The following is a 19175-nucleotide window of genomic DNA, read 5'->3' on the forward strand; positions in this document are numbered from 1 at the left end:
ACCACATTAATGCTTTCTGCAGTACTAACATGACTTTCTTAAATACACATTATCCATTTAACTCCTAGTATTAAATACATGTATGTATGAGGGGAGTATATGTGCATGTGTGTACTTATCAGCCTATTACTCTGGAATCTTAGCAATAAAAATCTTTCCTGGACAATGGAAGTGGGAGACAAACACCTCATAGTGGTGTGTAATGAAAGAGAAACTGGTGGCTGGGCGCAGTGGCTCACACCTGTAATCCCAGCGCTTTGGGAGGCCAAGGCTGGCAGATCACAAGGTCAGAAGTTCGAGACCAGCCTGACCAATATGGTGAGACCCTCCCCCCCCCCGTCTCTACCAAAAATACAAAAATTAGCCGGGCGTGTTGACGTGTGCCTGTAGTCCCAGCTACTCAGGAGGCTGAGGCAAAAGAATCGCTTGAACCTGGGAGGCAGAGGTTGCAGTAAGCCGAGCCGAGATTGTGCCAGTGTACTCCAGCCTGGGCGACAGAGCGAGACTCTGTCTCAAAATAAAAAGAAAGAGAAACTGGTTTAAAGCCTAGTTTTTTCCAAAGAACAATACAACAGCAGCTTTACCAGTTACTCCAATGCCACATAGCAAGTCCCCTAGGCCTACCTTCCCCATGCTTAAAGCAACAGAAAGAACAAAACAGAAATCTTTTATTGCAGTGTAAAATTTTAAAATTCTCTACCTTAAACAAATCAAAACCACTGCCTTATACTACACAGTACAAAGTACAAGCTGATAATATGTCACTTGGTATGCTTTGTTTTGGTTTTTTAAAAGAAAAGTCAGTGAAAGAAGCTGGACTCAAACACACATTGTGTGTTCCATTTAGATCAAGTACAAAGACAGGTGAAACTATTTCATGATGTTCTAAGTCAGGATAGTGATGATATTTAGGGTAACAAAGAGAAGGGTACAAGGATGGTTTCTGGAGTGCTGGTAATATTCTCTTCCTCGATATGTATACTGGTTACACGGATGTGTTCACTTTGTGGAAATCCATCAAGTTTTACACTCATATCTGCCTTTTCTATATTTTTGTTATACTTCTACAAATTTCCAAAAGGTTACAGAAGGAGGAGTAAGACCCCAAATTCTCTTCCCAACGCCAGCAGAAGACAGTTAATTCCCTGGAATAAAATGAACCAGAGTCCCTGATTCAAAGACATCAGGCATACTACATCACAGCATGACGACCAGGGAAACTGCTTTCTTTGGCCCTTCATTTGACCCAGGGAGGTAATTTGGAAGAGAGAGAATAGTTTGTCAAAGCATCAGGGAGGTAATTTGGAGGAGAGAGAATAGTTTGTCAAAGTATAGAGCAATAAGAGAATGAAAACCACTGAGTGAATTTCTTATTTAGTTATACATACAGCTTGAGTATTCTCAATGATTCATCTTAAGATTTTAAGCCAACAGCTGAAAGATGGCTCATGTCCAGTGACTTGGTTTACTTTTATATTCAAAATATTTCAGTCTCAGTGTAATATACTCATTTTCTGAGATGCTGATTACTGAACATATGGTCTCTAAAAAGAGAATTCCAGAAGTCCATCTGGTAATATCAAAGACTCCTTTATCTCCTTTCATACCACATGAAGGCTCAGTGATACTGTCTTATCAGACCTGTGTGCTTTACAATTATTTTTCTGATCAATGATAGGTTTGGGAAATTAGAGAAAATAAATGTCATTAAAACAAAGTATTAACTAAATGTGTACATTTAATGTTAATGTTTACATATACAATTTTAAGATACACCTTTTTTTTTTTTTTTTTTTTTTTTTTGTCGCTCAGGCTGGAGAGTACAGTGGCACCATTTCGGCTTACTGCAACCTCTGCCTCCCAGGTTCAAGCAATTCTCCTGCCTTAGGCTCCCAAGGAGCTGGGATTACAGGTGTGCGCCATGACGCCTAGCTATTTTTTTGTATTTTTAGTAGAGACAGGTTTCACCATGTTGGCCAGGCTGGCCAACATGACCTCAAATCATCCACCCACCTTAGCCTCCCAAAGTGCTAGGATTACAGGCAAGATCCAACTTTTATCTAAAATAGTCTGAAGTTATCCTTTATCAATTTGGTATGCATGCAATGCTACAGAAACTGGCTTATGGAAGTTAAAATAAGACATGATTGTCAAAGGACGATGGTATAATCTATAGTATTGTTTAATTCTTTGTAATTACTTAAGTGTCGAAATATTTCTCATAAATTGAAAAGAAAAAAGTTACCAAGCATAACAGAAAACACTGTTCTGAAAACAGGGAAGTTAAATTAAAATCCACATACTAAACCTTGAGATTCCTCCTCTCTTTTGCACTCACTACCCTGAATCTTGGCATGCACTGCCCTGGCAGAATACCAAAGGGTTTCTCTAGTAAACTGACACCCCCTGAGGAAAAGGTCCACACACTGTCTTTGCTGTGTAGCAGGCCAGAAGAACAAGCACCTACCCTGGCTCCAGGAAGAAAAAAGTCTCCAAGAAAAAGGTGCTGAGAGGAATATAAGAATTCCGTCAGAAAGCTTACAAATACTAGGGAAAAAGAAAAGTATACAAGTGATAAAGTGAGGCTGCTATCAAGCCAGCACAAGAAAGGAAATATAATCACTGCAACTAAATCCCTTAGCTTGAATAAGTTCCAGGCTCATAATAACGTAAATAGTGAGTACTGACTTAACCAAAAATTAATACCTATATATTGAGAGGATAGGGGAAAGAGAAGTTAGTACATGTGGTGTGGGATAGAGGGAGTGTGAGACAATGCAAATGAATGAAATCCTGATCTTCCTTAGTAATGGGTCAACATATAATGTCCAATAATGAAAAATCAAAACATAGCAGTATATGCATAATATTTAGAAAGAGAAAGGAAAACAGCAGAAAGAGCCAAAAGATTCAAAAGGGTTGTCCAAGCAGCAGGACTTGGATATAGGGATGGGATGGAACTTTAGGCACCTACTTCTTATTGTAAACTTCACTGCTTATTAAGACCTTTAAAAATCTATATAGGGTGTTACTTTGATGAAGGAAAAGGCTTAAATTTTTAAAAATACAAAATAAAACAAAACCAAGAAATGTAAAAAATAGCGGGAAACAAAAATAGGGCTAACCTGCAGAGGGAAAATGACAACAAGGCAATCAGCTCTCACAGGAAGCACAACAGACCAGGTGGGGGTTGAGAAGTACTTTCACTATAACAGCTGGGGAGAGAGGGTGTGTGCAGTAGAGGGATGGGAGGAGAGGAGAAAACAGGATGAGCTCAAAAGATATCACACAGAATCAACAGACATGGGGGATCAAGTCAATGACTCTGTAAGAACTAAATGGCAAGATAGAACCTGAATCCTCCTGAAGTGGGTCATGCCCAAAATATCCTTCCACCTGGATATTTATTCCACAAATACTGGCTCTTTGGGAGCATCACATTCTTCTATGTAAAAAGAAGCATTTTAATTTTCTTTTTGTTTATGTTTAAAATGTTTGGATTATTATGAAATACTCAAATAAAAAATGCAGAAAACTGTAACATTCATCCAGGTATTAACTATACAGCGTTTTCAAATATTAACCTTTTGGGCCAGGCGTGGTGGCTCATGCCTGTAATCCCAGCACTTTGGGAGGCCAAGATGGGTGGATTACTTGAGGTCAGGAGTTTGAGACCAGCCTGGCCAACATGGCGAAACCCTGTCTCTACTAAAACTACAAAAATTAGCCAGGCATGGTGGTGGGTGCCTGTAGTCCCAGCTACTGAGGAGGCTGAGGCAGGAGAATCACTTGAATGAACCTGGGGGGCGGAGGTTGCAGTGAGTCAAGATCGCACCATTGCACTCCAGTCAGGCAACAGAGTGAGGCTCTGTCTCCAAAACAAAAACAAAACAAAACAAACAAACAAAAAACCTTTTGGTCTCTCATTTTTCTTTTTAAAGAAATAAACATTACAGATATAGTTGGAACCTTGTTCAAACCATTCACTAATCCTATCCCCGTCTCCCTAAAAGGTAACCGTTAAACCGAATTTGGCAGTTAACATCCCCATAGACCCCATCTTTAAAAGAGAGCATTAGGTTGGATGATTTTTTTTTTTTTTAACTTTTATTTTAAGTTCAAGGCTACATGAGCAGGTTTGTTACACAGGTGAATGTGCGTCATGAGGGTTTGTTGTACATATATTTCATCACCCAGGTACTATGCCTAGTATCTGTTATTTTTCCTAATCCTCTCCTTCTTCCTGCCCTCCAACCTCCAATAGGCCCCACTGTGTGCTGTTCCCCTTTATGTGTCCATATCACTTGACACCCACTTATAAGTAAGAACATGCAGTATATGGTTTTCTGTTCCTGCATTAGTTTGCTAAGAATAAGAGCCTCCAGCTCCATCCGTGTCCCTGAAAAGGACATAATTTCATTTTTTATGGCTGCATAGTATTCCATGGTGTATCACATTTCTTTATCCAGTCTCTCATTGATGGGCATTTAGGTTAATAGTATGGATAATTCTAATGCCCCATTCTGTTCTAAAACATCAAGATTTGCCAGTATGATAGAAAGTCATTGATGTTCTATAATAGAAGTACAAAAGTCTACACTTCTGTGAAATATGCAAAAATATTTCCCAATAATTTCAAACCTCAGAACACACTGATTGATGATAGTTCATGATGGGTAGCTCCAGAAACAAACAAAATGATAATAATGATTATAACCTTTCAGCAAAAAAAAAAAAAAAAAAAAAAGTATATTAACTTCACTGTTGTAGTGCCAGTACAACTATTTTATTTTATTTTATTTTATTTTATTTTATTTTTGAAATAGGTTCTCCCTCTGTTGCCTAGGCTGAAGTGCAGTAGCGTAATCATGGCTCGCTGCAGCCTCAAACTACTGGCCTCAAGCAATCCTCATGCTTCAGCCTCCCAAGTAGCTGAGACTACAAGCATGTGCTATTATACCCAGCTAATTTTTAAATTTTTCTTTCATAGAGATGGGGTCTCATGACATTGACAGGCTGGTTTCAAACTCCTGGTCTCAAGCCATCTTCCTGCCTCAGCTTCCCAAGTGGGATTATAGGACTGAGCCATTGCATCCAGCCAGTCCAAAATTAATAACAATACATAGAACATATAAAACCTAAGCTTAAGTATTTTGCAAACAAATCAGTCCTATCATTTGTCTTTAGTGAAAATGGGAGACTGAAGAGAGAAAAATTATGTTTTAAGAACTGTGGTGTACCTGTTATTAGATTCTAGTCTCAGTTGTTTTTGAGGGGTTTTTCCTGCAATTTAGACTAATCCTACTTAATCCCATGAACCAACCAGTGATCTCTGCTGCTGCTCAGAAGAAGCAAAAGGGATGGGTAATATAAAAATCTTGATCAGTATTCTAATTCTGGGCATGTACTGGAATCAGCTAGGGACCCCGTATCAGCTTGGTTCTACAACTGCCTAGTTAATAGAAAGACTTCTTATTTAGTTTACTTGGGATAATTTTACTTATCTTTTTTTTTTTTTTTTTACTGTTGTAGAATATATTGCTGTTGTACTCTTTGTGTAGGAATGCAGATAAGCTTACTGAATGTTTTCTTAAATTGAACACTTACTATTCTTCCAGATAGCACTTCTTGTTGGAACTCACAGTTATCAATGGCCCTCGCCAGACCAATGCTTTGTGACTGACCTCCTCTCTACCTTGAATACAAGAGGCCCTCATAGTTAGGCAGGAATATCATTGTCGCTATTCAGCCTGAAGAAGTTACAGAAGATGGATCTTCATTCCTCTACAACCCTTAGGATTAAAGATCTCCTTATAAAAGGGAGGGGCAGCCGGGTGCAGTAGCTCACGTCTGTAATCCCAGCACTTTGGGAGGCCGACATGGGCAGACTATCTGAGGTCAGGAGTTCGAGACCAGCCTGGCCAACATGGTGAAACCCCCACCTCTACTAAAAATACAAAAATTAGCTGGAAGTGGTGGCGGGCGCCTGTAGTCCCTGCTACTCAGGAGGCTGAGACAGGAGAACTGCTTGAAGCCGGGAGGTGGAGGTTGCAGTGAGCTGAGACTGCACCACTGCACTCCAGTCTGGGCAACAGGAGTGAGACTCTGTCTCAAAAAAAAAAAACAACAATACATAAACAAATTTTAAAAAATTAAAAAAATAAAACAGAAGGGGGAAATATGTCAGAGGCATTCAAACCTGAGTGACTCCATCTTGAACAGGGGCTGGGTAAAATAAGGCTTACCCCTACTGGGCTGCTGCATTCCCAGGAGGTTAGGCATTCTTACTTACACATGAAATAGGAGGTCAGCACAAGATACAGGTCACAAAGATCTTGCTGATAAAACAGGATGCAGTAAAGAAGCTGGCCAAAAGTCACCAAAACCAAAATGGTGATGAAAGTGACCTCTGGCTGTCCTCTCTGCTCATTGTATGCTGATTATAATGCATTAGCATGCTAAAAGACACTCCCACCAGCACCATGACAGTTTACAAATCCCATGGCAATATCAGAAAGTTACCCTATATAGTCTAAAAAGGGGAGGGACCCTTAGTTCTGGGACTTGGCTACCCCTTTCCCAGAAAACTCATAAATAATCTACCCTTTGGTTCAGCATGCAATCAAGAAACAACCATAGGCCAGGCACTTTGGGAGGCCAAGGTGGGTGGATCACTTGAGTTCAAGAGTTCAAAACCAGCCTGGCAAGATGGTGAAACCCCGTCTCTACTGAAAATATAAATTCTAGCTGTGCATGATGGTGGTACCTGCCTGTAATCCCAGCTATTTGGGAGGCTGAGGCAGGAGGATCACTTGAGCCCGGGAGGCGAAGGCTGCAGTGAGCTGCCACTGCACTCCAGCCTGGGTGACAGCAAAACAATGTCTCAAAAAAAAAAAAAGAAAAGAGAAAGAAAGAAAGAACCATGAAAGTAGCCAACCAGCAGCCCTTAGGTCTGCTTTGCCTATGGAGTAAGCCATTCTTTATTCCTTTACTTTCTTAATAAACTTGCTTTCAATTAAAAAAAAAAAAAAAAGAATACCAGAGTGGTAACTTTCATAGTATACGTCAGCTACAGGGGACAATCAGGAATTGCTGGAGCAAAATATCCTTATTAGAGTCTTGACTGCCTATGTAATTAATTCACTGCAGCACCAAACTGTCCAAGTTGTCATTATATTCTTCTCTATTCTTTTCTTCCAGGCAACCACAGTAAAAATATTCTTTAAAAAAATTGTAATGCCAGTTTTACTTAAGAATGTCCTTGATGACACAGGAAAGTCATTTCTTATTACATCTCAACCCCTGAGTATATGTCTTTTTAATTTTCTGGGTGATAAAATAGGAGGTACACAAAAAAAACACTTCTGGTACACACTGAAGTATGATAGTTATCTCAAGGAAAACACTTATCTGATGATGTGAGCTGTGGGCCAAACCAGTCACTGTTTACAGAGAATCCCATCTTTACTTGAAAGAACAACTGACAAATGATTATTATTCATACTTGGGTATTTGGCAGACATTTTCTCAAAAATGAAGTGAGAAGGCAGCTTACTGGAAAACAACTGATGGCATGTGCTGCCAATAACGGCCTTCACATTTCTAATTAAAAATTAAAATTGTGGAAACTCGTTTCCACCGTAAGCTTAACAACATCCCAATACTTGAAAGACTTTACTGATAAATCAGTGGTGATATTGGCCGGGCATGGTGGCTCACGCCTGTAATCCCAGCACTTTGGGAGGCCAAGGTGGGCGAATCACTTCAGGTCAAGAGTTCGAGACCAGCCTGGCCAACATGGAGAAACCATATCGCTACTAAAAATACAAAAAATTAGCCAGGTGTTGGGGGTATGCCTGTAATCCCAGCTACTCCAGAGGTTGAGGCGGGAAAATCGCTAGAACCCAGGAGGCAGAGGTTGCAGTGAGCCAAGATCGCACCACTGCACTCCCGCCTGGGCGACAGAGTGAGACTTCATCTCAAAAAAATAAATAAATAAACAACAACAAAAAATAAATCAGTGGTGATATTAACAAATGTGAATTCTTAAAACTCCATAATAAAATATATTAACATTTGGAGTATCTGTGTTACACAACGAAGCAGTACTCTCCAAATGACCAACACTTAATGCAAAAAAGTGATGCATGGGTAAAGAGTCAAATCAAACTGCAAGTCAGAGCAATGGATCTTACTGTTAAAGAATTCAAAAAGCTCATGAATAGAGATTTAGATTCCATATTAGAACTAACATTTAAGAAATGACCACTTGTCAAGTTTTGGTATAGTATCAAGGAAGGATATTCACAATTACCTAAAAAGACAACTAAAATACTCTTCCATTTCCCAATTACATCCACAAACTTTATAAGCAAGTATTGGATTATTTTTTCTGGATGTTAAAAACCATAAACAGAATCACAATAGTTATCATATTTTTTAATTCCTGATATCAGTCATGTAAAAACAAATGAACTAGCAATTATTTATTTAAAAGTTATATTCTTCGCAGTTACACAGTCTACATATTTGCAACAAATATATAAGTATCAAAGGTTTAATTTACCACAGAATGAAGACTGATCACTGCTCCAAAGAGGAAAGGAAATGAATGTGGTAAATTCTTAAATCTGTTTTGGAGACAGGTAAGTCAAGTCTCTCTTTTCTAGTTACAAATGAGCACATTCTAGGCCAGGCATGGTGGCTCACGCCTGTGATCACAGCACTTTGGGAGCCCAAGAAGGGCAGATCACTTGAGGTCAAGAGTTCAAGACCAGCCTGGCCAACATGGTGAAACCCTGTCTCTACTAAAAATACAAAAATTAAGAGGGCGTGGGCACCTGTAATCCCAGCTACTCTGGAGGCTGAGGCAGGTGAATCACTTGGGCCCAGGAGGAGGCTGCAATGAGCCGGGATCACGCCACTGCACTCCAGCCTGAGAGACAGAGCAAGACTCTGTCTCAATAAAATAAAAAAAAATAAAATAAAGGAGCAGGTTCTATTTAACATGTGACTCTTGAAACCTACATATTAATCACCCAGATGACATGATATAAATGGATTTAAACGCTGGTTCTTAAATTTCTAAGGAAATGTCTTTTCACGGGAAAAACTGACCTCTCATAAATTTCAAAAGAAACAATTTAATCTGAACAAACACCTGAAGTTCAGAAGTAACACACCAAATGTTATTGTTTGCAGATGCATTTTTAGATAGGAATAAAAGTTGTTAAAGGAGAATTGTTCTTACACAACTCTATCCAATTAATAAATATCATAAATCATTAGTTTCAAAAGCAGGAACCTTAAAAAAATCTCAGATTGAGAATTGGTAATGTCCTCACTAATAAACAAAGTCCTATTACTCTGTTTTCCGAAAGAGAAAGTTTATACACTAGTTTTTTTAGTGAGAATATTCAAGAGATAACAAGCAGAAGTTCATTCTGCCCCCACCCCTTCCTCATGATCCACCCATTTCTGCAGGCTTACCTTTGCAGTTCATTAAGCCCCCTGGCAGCTGGAAGGCTAGGGTTTTGCCTTAGGAAGTTTTGTTTTAAATTGAGATGAGTGAGGTCTTGGCTGTAGAAGAGGTTGGCAGGCAGATGTTCCAGGCTACAACATGAGAGGTCCACTGAGCTAATGCGCTGGGATGCAACCTAAAGAGGGATAAAACTTAATTTTAATACCATCCACTTATCCTATAACTACTTTCTATGGATAGAAATGAGATAATCCCAATTTGGAACAGGTATTCTATGAAAGTAGCACTGTTAGTCCAAATATAAACCAACACAGTATTCAGTCACATGCCACATACCAACCTTTCAGTCAATACCATATCATATACAGCAGTCCCACAAGATTATAAAGCCGAAAAATTCCTATCACCTAGTGATATGGCAGCCATCATAATGTCACAGCACAACACACTGCCTTTTCTATGGTTAGATACACAAATACTTACCATTTTGTTACAACTGCCCACAGATTCGGTACAGTAACATGCTACACAGGTTTGTAACCTAGGAGCAACAGCCTAAGTGTGTAGTTGGCTACACCATCTAGGTTACTGTAAGTACACGCTGATGTTTGCACCATGAAGAAATTGCCTAACAACACATTTCTCAGGATATATTCCTGTCATTAAGTGATGCTTGTCTGTACTTAGTATTCGAGCCAAATACTTTATAAAAGCATGAAAATGTCCCTGCCTGGAGGGTATGTACAGTAACCTAGCATAGGAGACAGGCTGGAAAGAACACAGATTACTCCACTGGGTTTATTGATATCAGTAAACTCCTCCAATGTAGGAGTTTTATTCCTGAAAACATAAGGAATAATTCTCTCCCACAGAAAGAGAATTCAGAGCTATCGAGTAAATACACGGTCAAGAGACAGATACTAAGATCTAAACTGAACATATGAAAGTCATTGTATATACTGATTTAAAAATAGCACAAATAAAGAAAAAGAGTATCATTGACCTTGTACACATCTTCAATTCATGGTATAGTAGAATCAGATTCTATTGCCTGTCTGCTACAAACTTTCCAGGCTGCCTCACTTCACAGTTTCAGTGAAATGCTTATAGATTCATTGTGCTTTGCTTCATGTAAGTATTTTATGTAAAACTTATTTTATGTCTAAGTATTTACCCAGATGTTCAATGCCTTCCTGGTTAAATGACTCCTCCCACGGCCAGGATCTCAGGGCTAAAGAAAGACCAACTTTCATGTGGGAAGCAGAAAACTCACGGACCACCCTGTATTTCTCCAATGTTCTTCCCAACATTGTAGGTAACACAGCGCCAATTTATGCTACAGCACGTGGCTTTAGCCCCACCTTCACACATCTTGGTTTTCTCTCCTCACAGAGGCAATGGGAATATAGTTCTAAAACTTTGGTTAATTCTCCCTATTTATCTTTACCGAAGCTTTAGGGCAGAAATTTCACTGCTTATCTGTGATCAATCTGGTGTCTTTTTCTTTTACCAAACCCCAGGTTTCTGTTCCTAATTACACAAGGCAGTAGAACATAGTCCTTAGATGTATGGTTCTGAGTTCAGTGTCCAGATTCACAGCCCAGTGCCACCACTCAGGAGCTGAGATAACTTGAATAGATCACTGATGTAAGATCCAGTTTTCTCATCTGTATACAGGTATAAAGATGGTACCTACTTCTACATGCCTGGCACAGAAAAAGCACTCAGTAAATGTTAACTGCTATTACTATTGCTAGTACTACTACTAACACTACCATTTCCAAATCAAATCATTCATATTTTATTTTTCATTAAAAAAAATTTTTTTTAAATAATAAAGTAGGGGCAGGGTCTTGCCATGTTGCCCAGGATAGTCTCAAACTACTGGGCTAGGTTGATCCTCTCACATCAGCCTCCCAAAGTGCTGGATTACAGGCATGAGCCACCATACACAGCTTCATTCACATTTTATATCCACTAAAATCCATACTCCCCTGCTGCTAAAAGTATCCAGAAGTAAATCTGGCATATGTTCTGCCAGGTTGGGCACGGTGGCTCACATCTGTAATCCTAGCACTTTGGGAGGCCGAGGCAGGTGGATCATTTGAGGTCAGAAGTTGGAGATCAGCCTGGCCAACATGGTGAAACCCCGTTTCTACTAAAAGTACAAAAATTAGCTGGGCGTGGTGGTGGGATGCCTGTAATCTCAGCTACTCGGGAGGCTGAGGCAGCAGAATCGCTTGAACCCAGAAGGTGGAGGTTGCAGTGAGCCGAGATCATGCCATCGCACTCCAGCCTGGGCGACAGAGAGAGACTCTGTCTCAAAAAAATAAACAGTTCTGCTGATGGAATATTTGAGGTTAGGAGAAATTACTGTGCACACATGAAAGCTAAAGGTATACTGGGGTGAGAAAAGCTGGGCAGGACTTATCTCTAAAGACTTTACCAAGAAAGTCTGAGTTTGCATTTTACTTATTTTATCTTTCTGTGAATTTTCACCATTAAATAAGAAAAAGAAAATGCCAAACAGGGCCAAACCACTCATACAAAGAAAGATGTAAAAAGAGATAGAATGTTAATGGGTCTGAAAGTAGGTGCAAAAGCACCACGCCACACAGGATTCCTATGGCATTCATAGGAAGTGGATGGGAACCTGTTTATAGAAAGTGAGGTTCAAAGCTCTGCTAGTTAGCGGAATCATTAATTCAAAAATATGTGTTGAACATCTACTTAATGGTGTATGGCAGGCCTTTTATTTCCTGAGATACAACAGGAAAACAAGACAGACACAGTCTCTGCCCTGAATGAGTACACATCAAGAGGACAGGGTAATTAAGATACTACATGATAACTGCTACAAGAAAAGGAAGTGCAAGGACACAGAACAGAATCCCAGGGGTCAGAAAAGGATTCCCAGAGGATGTAATGTCCGAGCCCAAACTTGAAGCCTCAGTAGAAATCTGTATTTTTTGTCTGCCCCAAATCCTTTCTCTTTCAAACTCATGATCCTAAGGGGAACTGCAAACAAAGTACCCAGATGCTCTGGATTCGTGGGTAGGCATGCACTCCAGGTCTGAGCAATCTGAGTGTCCTATCTGCTGAAGCCACAGGCTGATCCAAGAGGTGCTAGCATGGGACCCAAGTTAGGTTAATCAAAGGACTTCTCTGGGATTTACATATTCTGAAACCAGGAGAGAAAGAGAATCAGCTGCTTAGAGCTGCAGTTAAAATGAAGGAGCTAGAACCATATGTATCAATCTGACTTGATACAAATGCAAACTGCAGTATGACACATTCCATTTATGAAAACAATTTTTAACATAACACCCACACCTCCATATATTATATGGATGAATAATTATATGTGCAATATATACCATGAGATCACAAATTTCTATTGTTTTAAGCCACCGAGGGTTTGTTAATATGTTACAGCAGCCACAGGAAACTAATACAACCCTTCTTTATTTTTTCCATTGTACTTTTCATTTTCATTCATTCAACATGTTTACTGAGTATCTACTAGAGGTGCCAATTACTGTTCTAGGTAAGCCCTTAATATACTTCAGAAAACAAAATGAAGATCCCTCCCCTATTAAGCTTTCTTTACAAATAAATAAATTATACGTTAAAAAAAAATGGTAAGCACTACGAATAAAAAAAAAGACAGCTTGAGAAAGGGGGTCAAGATTGCTAGGAAGGTGGTGGATTGTAATTTAAACAGGTTAGTGAGGGTGGTCTCCACTGAAAAGATGACATTTAGCAAGGAAAAACAGGAAAAGTTGGCTGATACGATTTATCTGGAAGAAGATGCTGCCAGGCAGAGGAAGTACCCAGAGTTAGAGCCCTTAGAAAAGCATGCCTTAGCCAGGTATGGTGGCTCACGCCTGTAATCCCAGCACTTTGGGAGGCTGGGGTGGGAGGACTGTTTGAGCCCAGAAGTTTAAGACCAGCTTGGGCAACATAGTGAGACCATCATCTCTACTAAGAAAAAAAATTTTTAATTAGCTGGGCGTGGTGGTGCATGCTTATAGTCCCAGCCACTTGGGAGGCTGAGGTGGAAGGATCACTTGAGCCCAGAAGGTCGAGGTTGCAGTGAGCTTTGATCATACCACGGCACTCCAGCCTGGGCAATAAAGCCAGATCCAGTCTCAAATTTAAAAAATAATAATAATACAAAAACTTTGTAAAAGGAGCATACTTGGCATGTCCGAGAGACCTGAGAACACTGATTATAAGGCAACGAGGTCAGAAGGTAAATGGGCAGGGGATATGGGGCAAGCAGCAGACCCTGTGGGACGTTCAGGCCTTGTGAGGACTCTGGCTTTTAAGGTGAGTGAAATGGGATATGTGGAAAGGTTCTGAGAAGTGTGAGGTGATCACCAATGTATGGTCAATGCTCCATATTCACTGGGGATTAGTTCCTGGACCCCAGCAGGTACCAAAATCCACAGATGCTCAAGTCCTTGACATAAAATGCCATAGTACACTCAGCCCTCCGTGTCGGCAGGTTTTGATCCACGGCTGGTTGAATCTGAAATGGGAAACTCGCAGGTAAGGAGGGCCTACTATACCAAGGAATTTTCTTATTTTTTCTCTGCCTTTGTCTCTAGATTGTAAGCTCCATAAAGGAAAGAATTTTTCTATTTTGCTCACTGATATAAACCCGCGCTGAATACTTGGGAGGACCCTCAAAACATCTTGCTGGAAGAATGGCCAGAGGACGACCTTATACCTCCTCCTTTCTCACCAGGCGGCCTCTGCATCTGGTGCATCCTTTCATGTGGCAACCACTTTGAAGAAGACAAATTCCATTTCAAATGAAGCATCCCACTAAATACTCCCTTTGGACAACTAAGAGAAAATGATTTAACATCAAGTTGTATTGGCTTCCTTTCCTCATTCTAGACCGTAAGCTGTTTCTGCTGGAAACAAGCAGGAGGAAACCACATTAACGAGGCTACAAGCAAGGGCAGTCCTGCGTGAGCTATGCAGAACTAGGAACGTCTATCATGAGAGCATAAACTCATCATGTTAACATGGCCACGAGGCAGTGAGCTGCAAAGATGACCACAAAAGCTACCACTAGGTACACCACTGCCCAGTCCCATGAGCTACAACAGAATGGGAGATTTAAGTGCTTCTACTCAGCGCAACCTGGGCACATCAGGGCTCTACCACAAAGAGAGGAAAGCACTCTACTTAGAAGGTATGGTTTGATTCCCAAATGAGAAAACTACCAGCTGGGCTATCTAAAGAAACTGTGACCCACCTACACAGCAGCTATTAAAACTGAGATCCTGCCTGAAATAAGAAAGACCTACATACATAAAAAAATATTAATCAAAAAACCACATGTACACACCTCAGAGCAAGTAGCCTTTATTATTCTAGCATTTTCCTTTTCCAAGTAACAATAATAATAATAGTTAACATTTAAGTAGTGCTTTGTAACAGGCACTCTTCCAAGAGCTTAAGATACAATATTTAGCTTAATCTTCACAACAACTCTGTGCAGTAAGAACTTACCCTTGTTTCAAAGGTAAAGGTTAAACTGAGTCACAGAGTGTGCGCCTAAGGCCTGTTCAAAAAGTAGCAGGATCAGGCTGGGTGCAGCGGCTCACACCTGTAATCCCAACACTATGGGAGGCTGAGGTGGGTGGATCATTTGAGGTCAGGAGTTTGAGACCAGCCTGGCCAACATGGTGAAACCCTGTCTCTACTAAAAATACAAAAATTAACCTGGCATGGAGGTGGGTGCCTGTAATTCCAGCTACTCAGGAGGCTAAGGCAGGAGAATCACTTGAAACTGGGAGGCGGAGGTTGCAGTGAACCAAGATTGAGCCATTACACTCCGGCTTGGGTGACAAGAGTGAAACTGTATCCCCCCCCCCAAAAAAAAAGTAACACGACTAGAGTTTGAACAAGAGCCTGTACTATTAACTCTATGCCATTAGGTCAAGACTTGGAATAAAGTTCAGATCTCACCAGAAGGGAGGCTCCTCTAATCCCCATCATAAAAATAACATAACTAGAGCAAAGAAAATTAGATGTACTCCTCAGGATATGTTTAAGCCTTAGAAATGAAGACGAGGTGGTCAGAGACAGTGAGTCCTCCTCGGGAGAAGCAATAGAGACCATCTGCTGACCAAATACAGATTTTGGAGGAGGGGTGAATCCCCATGGGGCATCATTCCTTGACATCATAGGCTCTGCCCACTCCAATCCCACACAACTTATCCAACTGGGCAACGGTGGTGCCATCCAGTGAGCACCTAATCAAACTTTTAAAGGTTACAGGAAAAGTATAAGAGGTTATAGAAATTTGGGAAGTGAAATAAGCATACATAGAAGGTGCCTCAAATATTTGGTACAGAAAGCTTCTAAAGGATCTCATAATTAGAATATAAATTCCTTTTTGGCAAAAGCTACTGTACTTATAACCACAGACAAGACAGTTGAAGGCACAAAGGTGAGGTCCACACAACTTGACATACAGGAGAAAGGGCACCAGCTGAACAGTATGTGGGGTAGGTAGGAACAGTCCTACTTACTAGCAACGTGACTTTGAATAAGTCACTTCCCTTACCTGTCCTTCAGTTTCGTTATCTCTAAAGTAGACTAAGTAACACCTGCCCTGATCACCTTAACAAGTTGCTGCAGTAATACCATTTTATTCATTTAAAAAAAAGGAGAGGCTCTGTAGACCAAGTATCCCCGCAGCAACGTCTACCACTGCAAGCAATAAAAGTCTGTAAAACAAAAAAGTCTACGAGATATAAGCCAATGCTCTCGTCATCTTGAGCAATTACACGGATAAACTGCAATCAGCCAGACCATCAATGAACTACAAATGAATAGATTCAAGTTGTGATTAGTTGAAGGTAACTGTGGCATTGAAAGTCAGTTTCAGCCTGTATTAACAATAACATGCTGGGGGCAGTGGCTCACATCTGTAATCCCAGCACTTTGTGGGGCCAAGGGGAGCAGATCACTTGAGGTCAGAGTTTGAGACCAGCCTGGTCAACATGGGGAAACTCCATCTCTACTGAAAATACAAAAATTAGCCGGGTGAGGTGGCAGGCACATGTAATCTCAGCTACTCAGGAGGCTGAGGTAGGAGAATCGCTTGAACTCGAGAGGCAGACGTTGCAGTGAGCCAAGACCGTGCCACTGCACTCCAGCCTGGGCAACAAGAGCAAGTCTCCATCTCAAAAACAAAACAAAACAACAACAAAAAAAAAAAAAGAAAAAAAAATAAGGCTGAGTTAGTAAATTAAACGGGACTTTTCTATCACGATGGACACACTCTGAGAGGTACATTAAAATGAACATAATTTCCAACTACCTGCTCATGTTGTCTCTTTTTTTCCCAAATGACTTGTAAATATACATGGGGGAAGGAGGGATCATTTGGTCCTCAAAATATTTCCTCTAAAGAACACTGCACTATTAAAAAATGCTAATGTGAACAACAAAATTTTCAGATGACTCAATGGGTGGCCACACATTGCTAACACATTACTCAGCTTGACACTTTCTTAAGTCATTTCTTTGCCTATTATTAGGACCCTTACGACAAAAATGTCCCTCCTCCGAGTGTGGCTGGGTTGCATTTCTAACCAATCTATCTGTCCTATCCTTACCCTATCCCTGCCATGCTTTCAAAATTCTCATCTTCCCTTGCAAGAGGACTGTACTACATCATTCCCACTACTCCTTATGGTTCATTTAGTGGATAATCATCTTTCATAGGCAAGGGAAAGTTCACAGTAACATTCATGTGATGTTTTTTGTCCCCTCTATACTTTAGTCAAGTTGTATTTATCCTTATTATGTGCACAGCATGCTCAAAATTAACCAGAATGACTCTAAAATGTTTGGTCAAAGCAGCTAAAATAGCACAAATAATTCTGCTTGTGTGAAGTAAAAGACTGCTGTCAACCTGCCAGGCATGGTGGCTCACGCCTGCAATCCCAGCACTTCAGGAGGCCAAGGCGGGTGGATCACGAGGTCAAGAGATCAAGACCATCCTGGTAAACATGGTGAAACCCTATCTCTACTAAAAATACAAAAATTAGCTGGGCGTGGTGGCGCGCACCTATAGTCCCAGCTACTTGAAAGGCTGAGGCAGGAGAATCGCTTGAATCCAGGAGGCAGAGGTTGCAGTGAGCTGAGATGATGCCACTGCACTGCACCACTGCACTCCAGCCTGGTGATACAGCCAGACTCCGTCTCACCAAAAAAAACCAACCAAACAAACAAACAAAAAAAGCTGCTGTCAACCAGCATTATGAGTCATTAATTGCTCTAGTGTAGTCTTCAGTGGCTTGGGAAATTATGCTTCTGGCTACAGGGATAGTCTCTGGGGAATAAGAATTATAAACAATTCTTAACCTCAGCTGACCTACTTTTAATTCTCATCTCCCAAAGAATGCTTTGGGAAGACATGAGGTAGGAGAATATAAATTTAGAATAGAGTTTATTAACATTTATCAGTTAAGCATTCTAACAACTCTACTTGTTTCAATTTTACCTTTATCAATACAATTTTATACTATTTTATATCAAACAAAACCTTGAATTTTAACAAACATTTTAATTTCCACTGCTTCACAACACGCAATCATTTCTTTAATGATTCTATAGAAGGATGGGTGTGGTGACTCATGCCTATAATCCCAGCACTTTAGGAGGCCAAGGCGGGCAGATCACTTGACTTCAGAAGTTCAAGACCAGCCTGGGCGACATGATGAAACACCATCTCTACAAAAAATAAAAAAATTAGCAAGGGTGGTAGTGAACGTCTATAGTTCTAGCTACTCGGGGCTGAGGTGGAGGACTGCCTAAGCTCAGGAGGTCGAGGCTGCAGTGAGCCAAGATTGTGCTACTGCACTCCAGCCTGGGCACCAGAGCAAAATTCTGTCGCAAACAAAAAACAAAACAAAACAAAACACAATACAACTAAATGGGTGTGGTGGTTTATGCCTGTAATCCCAGCAGTTTGGAAGGTTGAGGTGGATGGATCACCTGAGGTCAGGAGCTTGAGACCAGCCTGGCCAATATGGTAGAATCCTGCCTCTATTAAAAATATCAAAATTAGCCAGGCGTGGTGGCACATGCCTGTAATCCCAGCTACTTGGGAGGCTGAGGCAGAAGAATCGCTTGAACCGAAGAGCTGGAGGTTGCAGTGAGCTGAGATCACGCCACTGCACTCCAGCCTGGGCAACAGAGGGAGACTCAGTCTCAAAACAAACAAACAAACAGACAAACAAACAAACACACACACACTATAGAAATGCTTTAGCTCGACCTCAAAGCTTTTCATAATGACATCTCATCTTTTGCTCTTATACTAACCTATTTAACAACAGATGCAGAAAATATTCCTATAACATTAATTACATCAGCTGGGCGCAGTGGCTCACGCTTGTAATCCCAGCACTTTGGGAGGCCGAGGCAGGCGGATCATGAGGTCAGGAGATTGAGACCATCCTGGCTAATACGGTGAAACGCCGTCTCTACTAAAAATACAAAAAATTAGCTGGGCGTGGTGGCGGGCACCTGTAGTCCCAGCTACTTGGGAGGCTGAGGCAGGAGAATGGTGTGAACCCAGGAGGCAGATCGCGCCACTGCACTCTAGCCTGTGGCGCTGAGCAAGACTCCGTCTCAAAAAAAAAAATTAATTACATCA

At 40.7% G+C, this 19175-nt stretch overlaps 1 protein-coding gene across 1 annotated transcript in view; it reads right to left on the reverse strand.

The window, feature by feature from the left end:
* The window catches only part of LOC105527887 (PH domain leucine-rich repeat-containing protein phosphatase 1-like), a gene marked incomplete at its 3' end in the record, with an annotated part of 137690 nt that overhangs the window by 42816 nt on the left and 75699 nt on the right, over positions 1-19175 (reverse strand). Inside the window, exon 4 of the mRNA XM_011964383.1 lies at positions 9490-9656. Within this exon, the coding sequence (XP_011819773.1) occupies positions 9490-9656 (167 nt within the window). The remainder of the gene's footprint in view (positions 1-9489; positions 9657-19175) is intronic.

The sequence above is a fragment of the Mandrillus leucophaeus genome, unplaced genomic scaffold (genome assembly GCF_000951045.1).
Source record: "Mandrillus leucophaeus isolate KB7577 unplaced genomic scaffold, Mleu.le_1.0 Scaffold699, whole genome shotgun sequence".
Classification (NCBI taxonomy): domain Eukaryota; kingdom Metazoa; phylum Chordata; class Mammalia; order Primates; family Cercopithecidae; genus Mandrillus; species Mandrillus leucophaeus.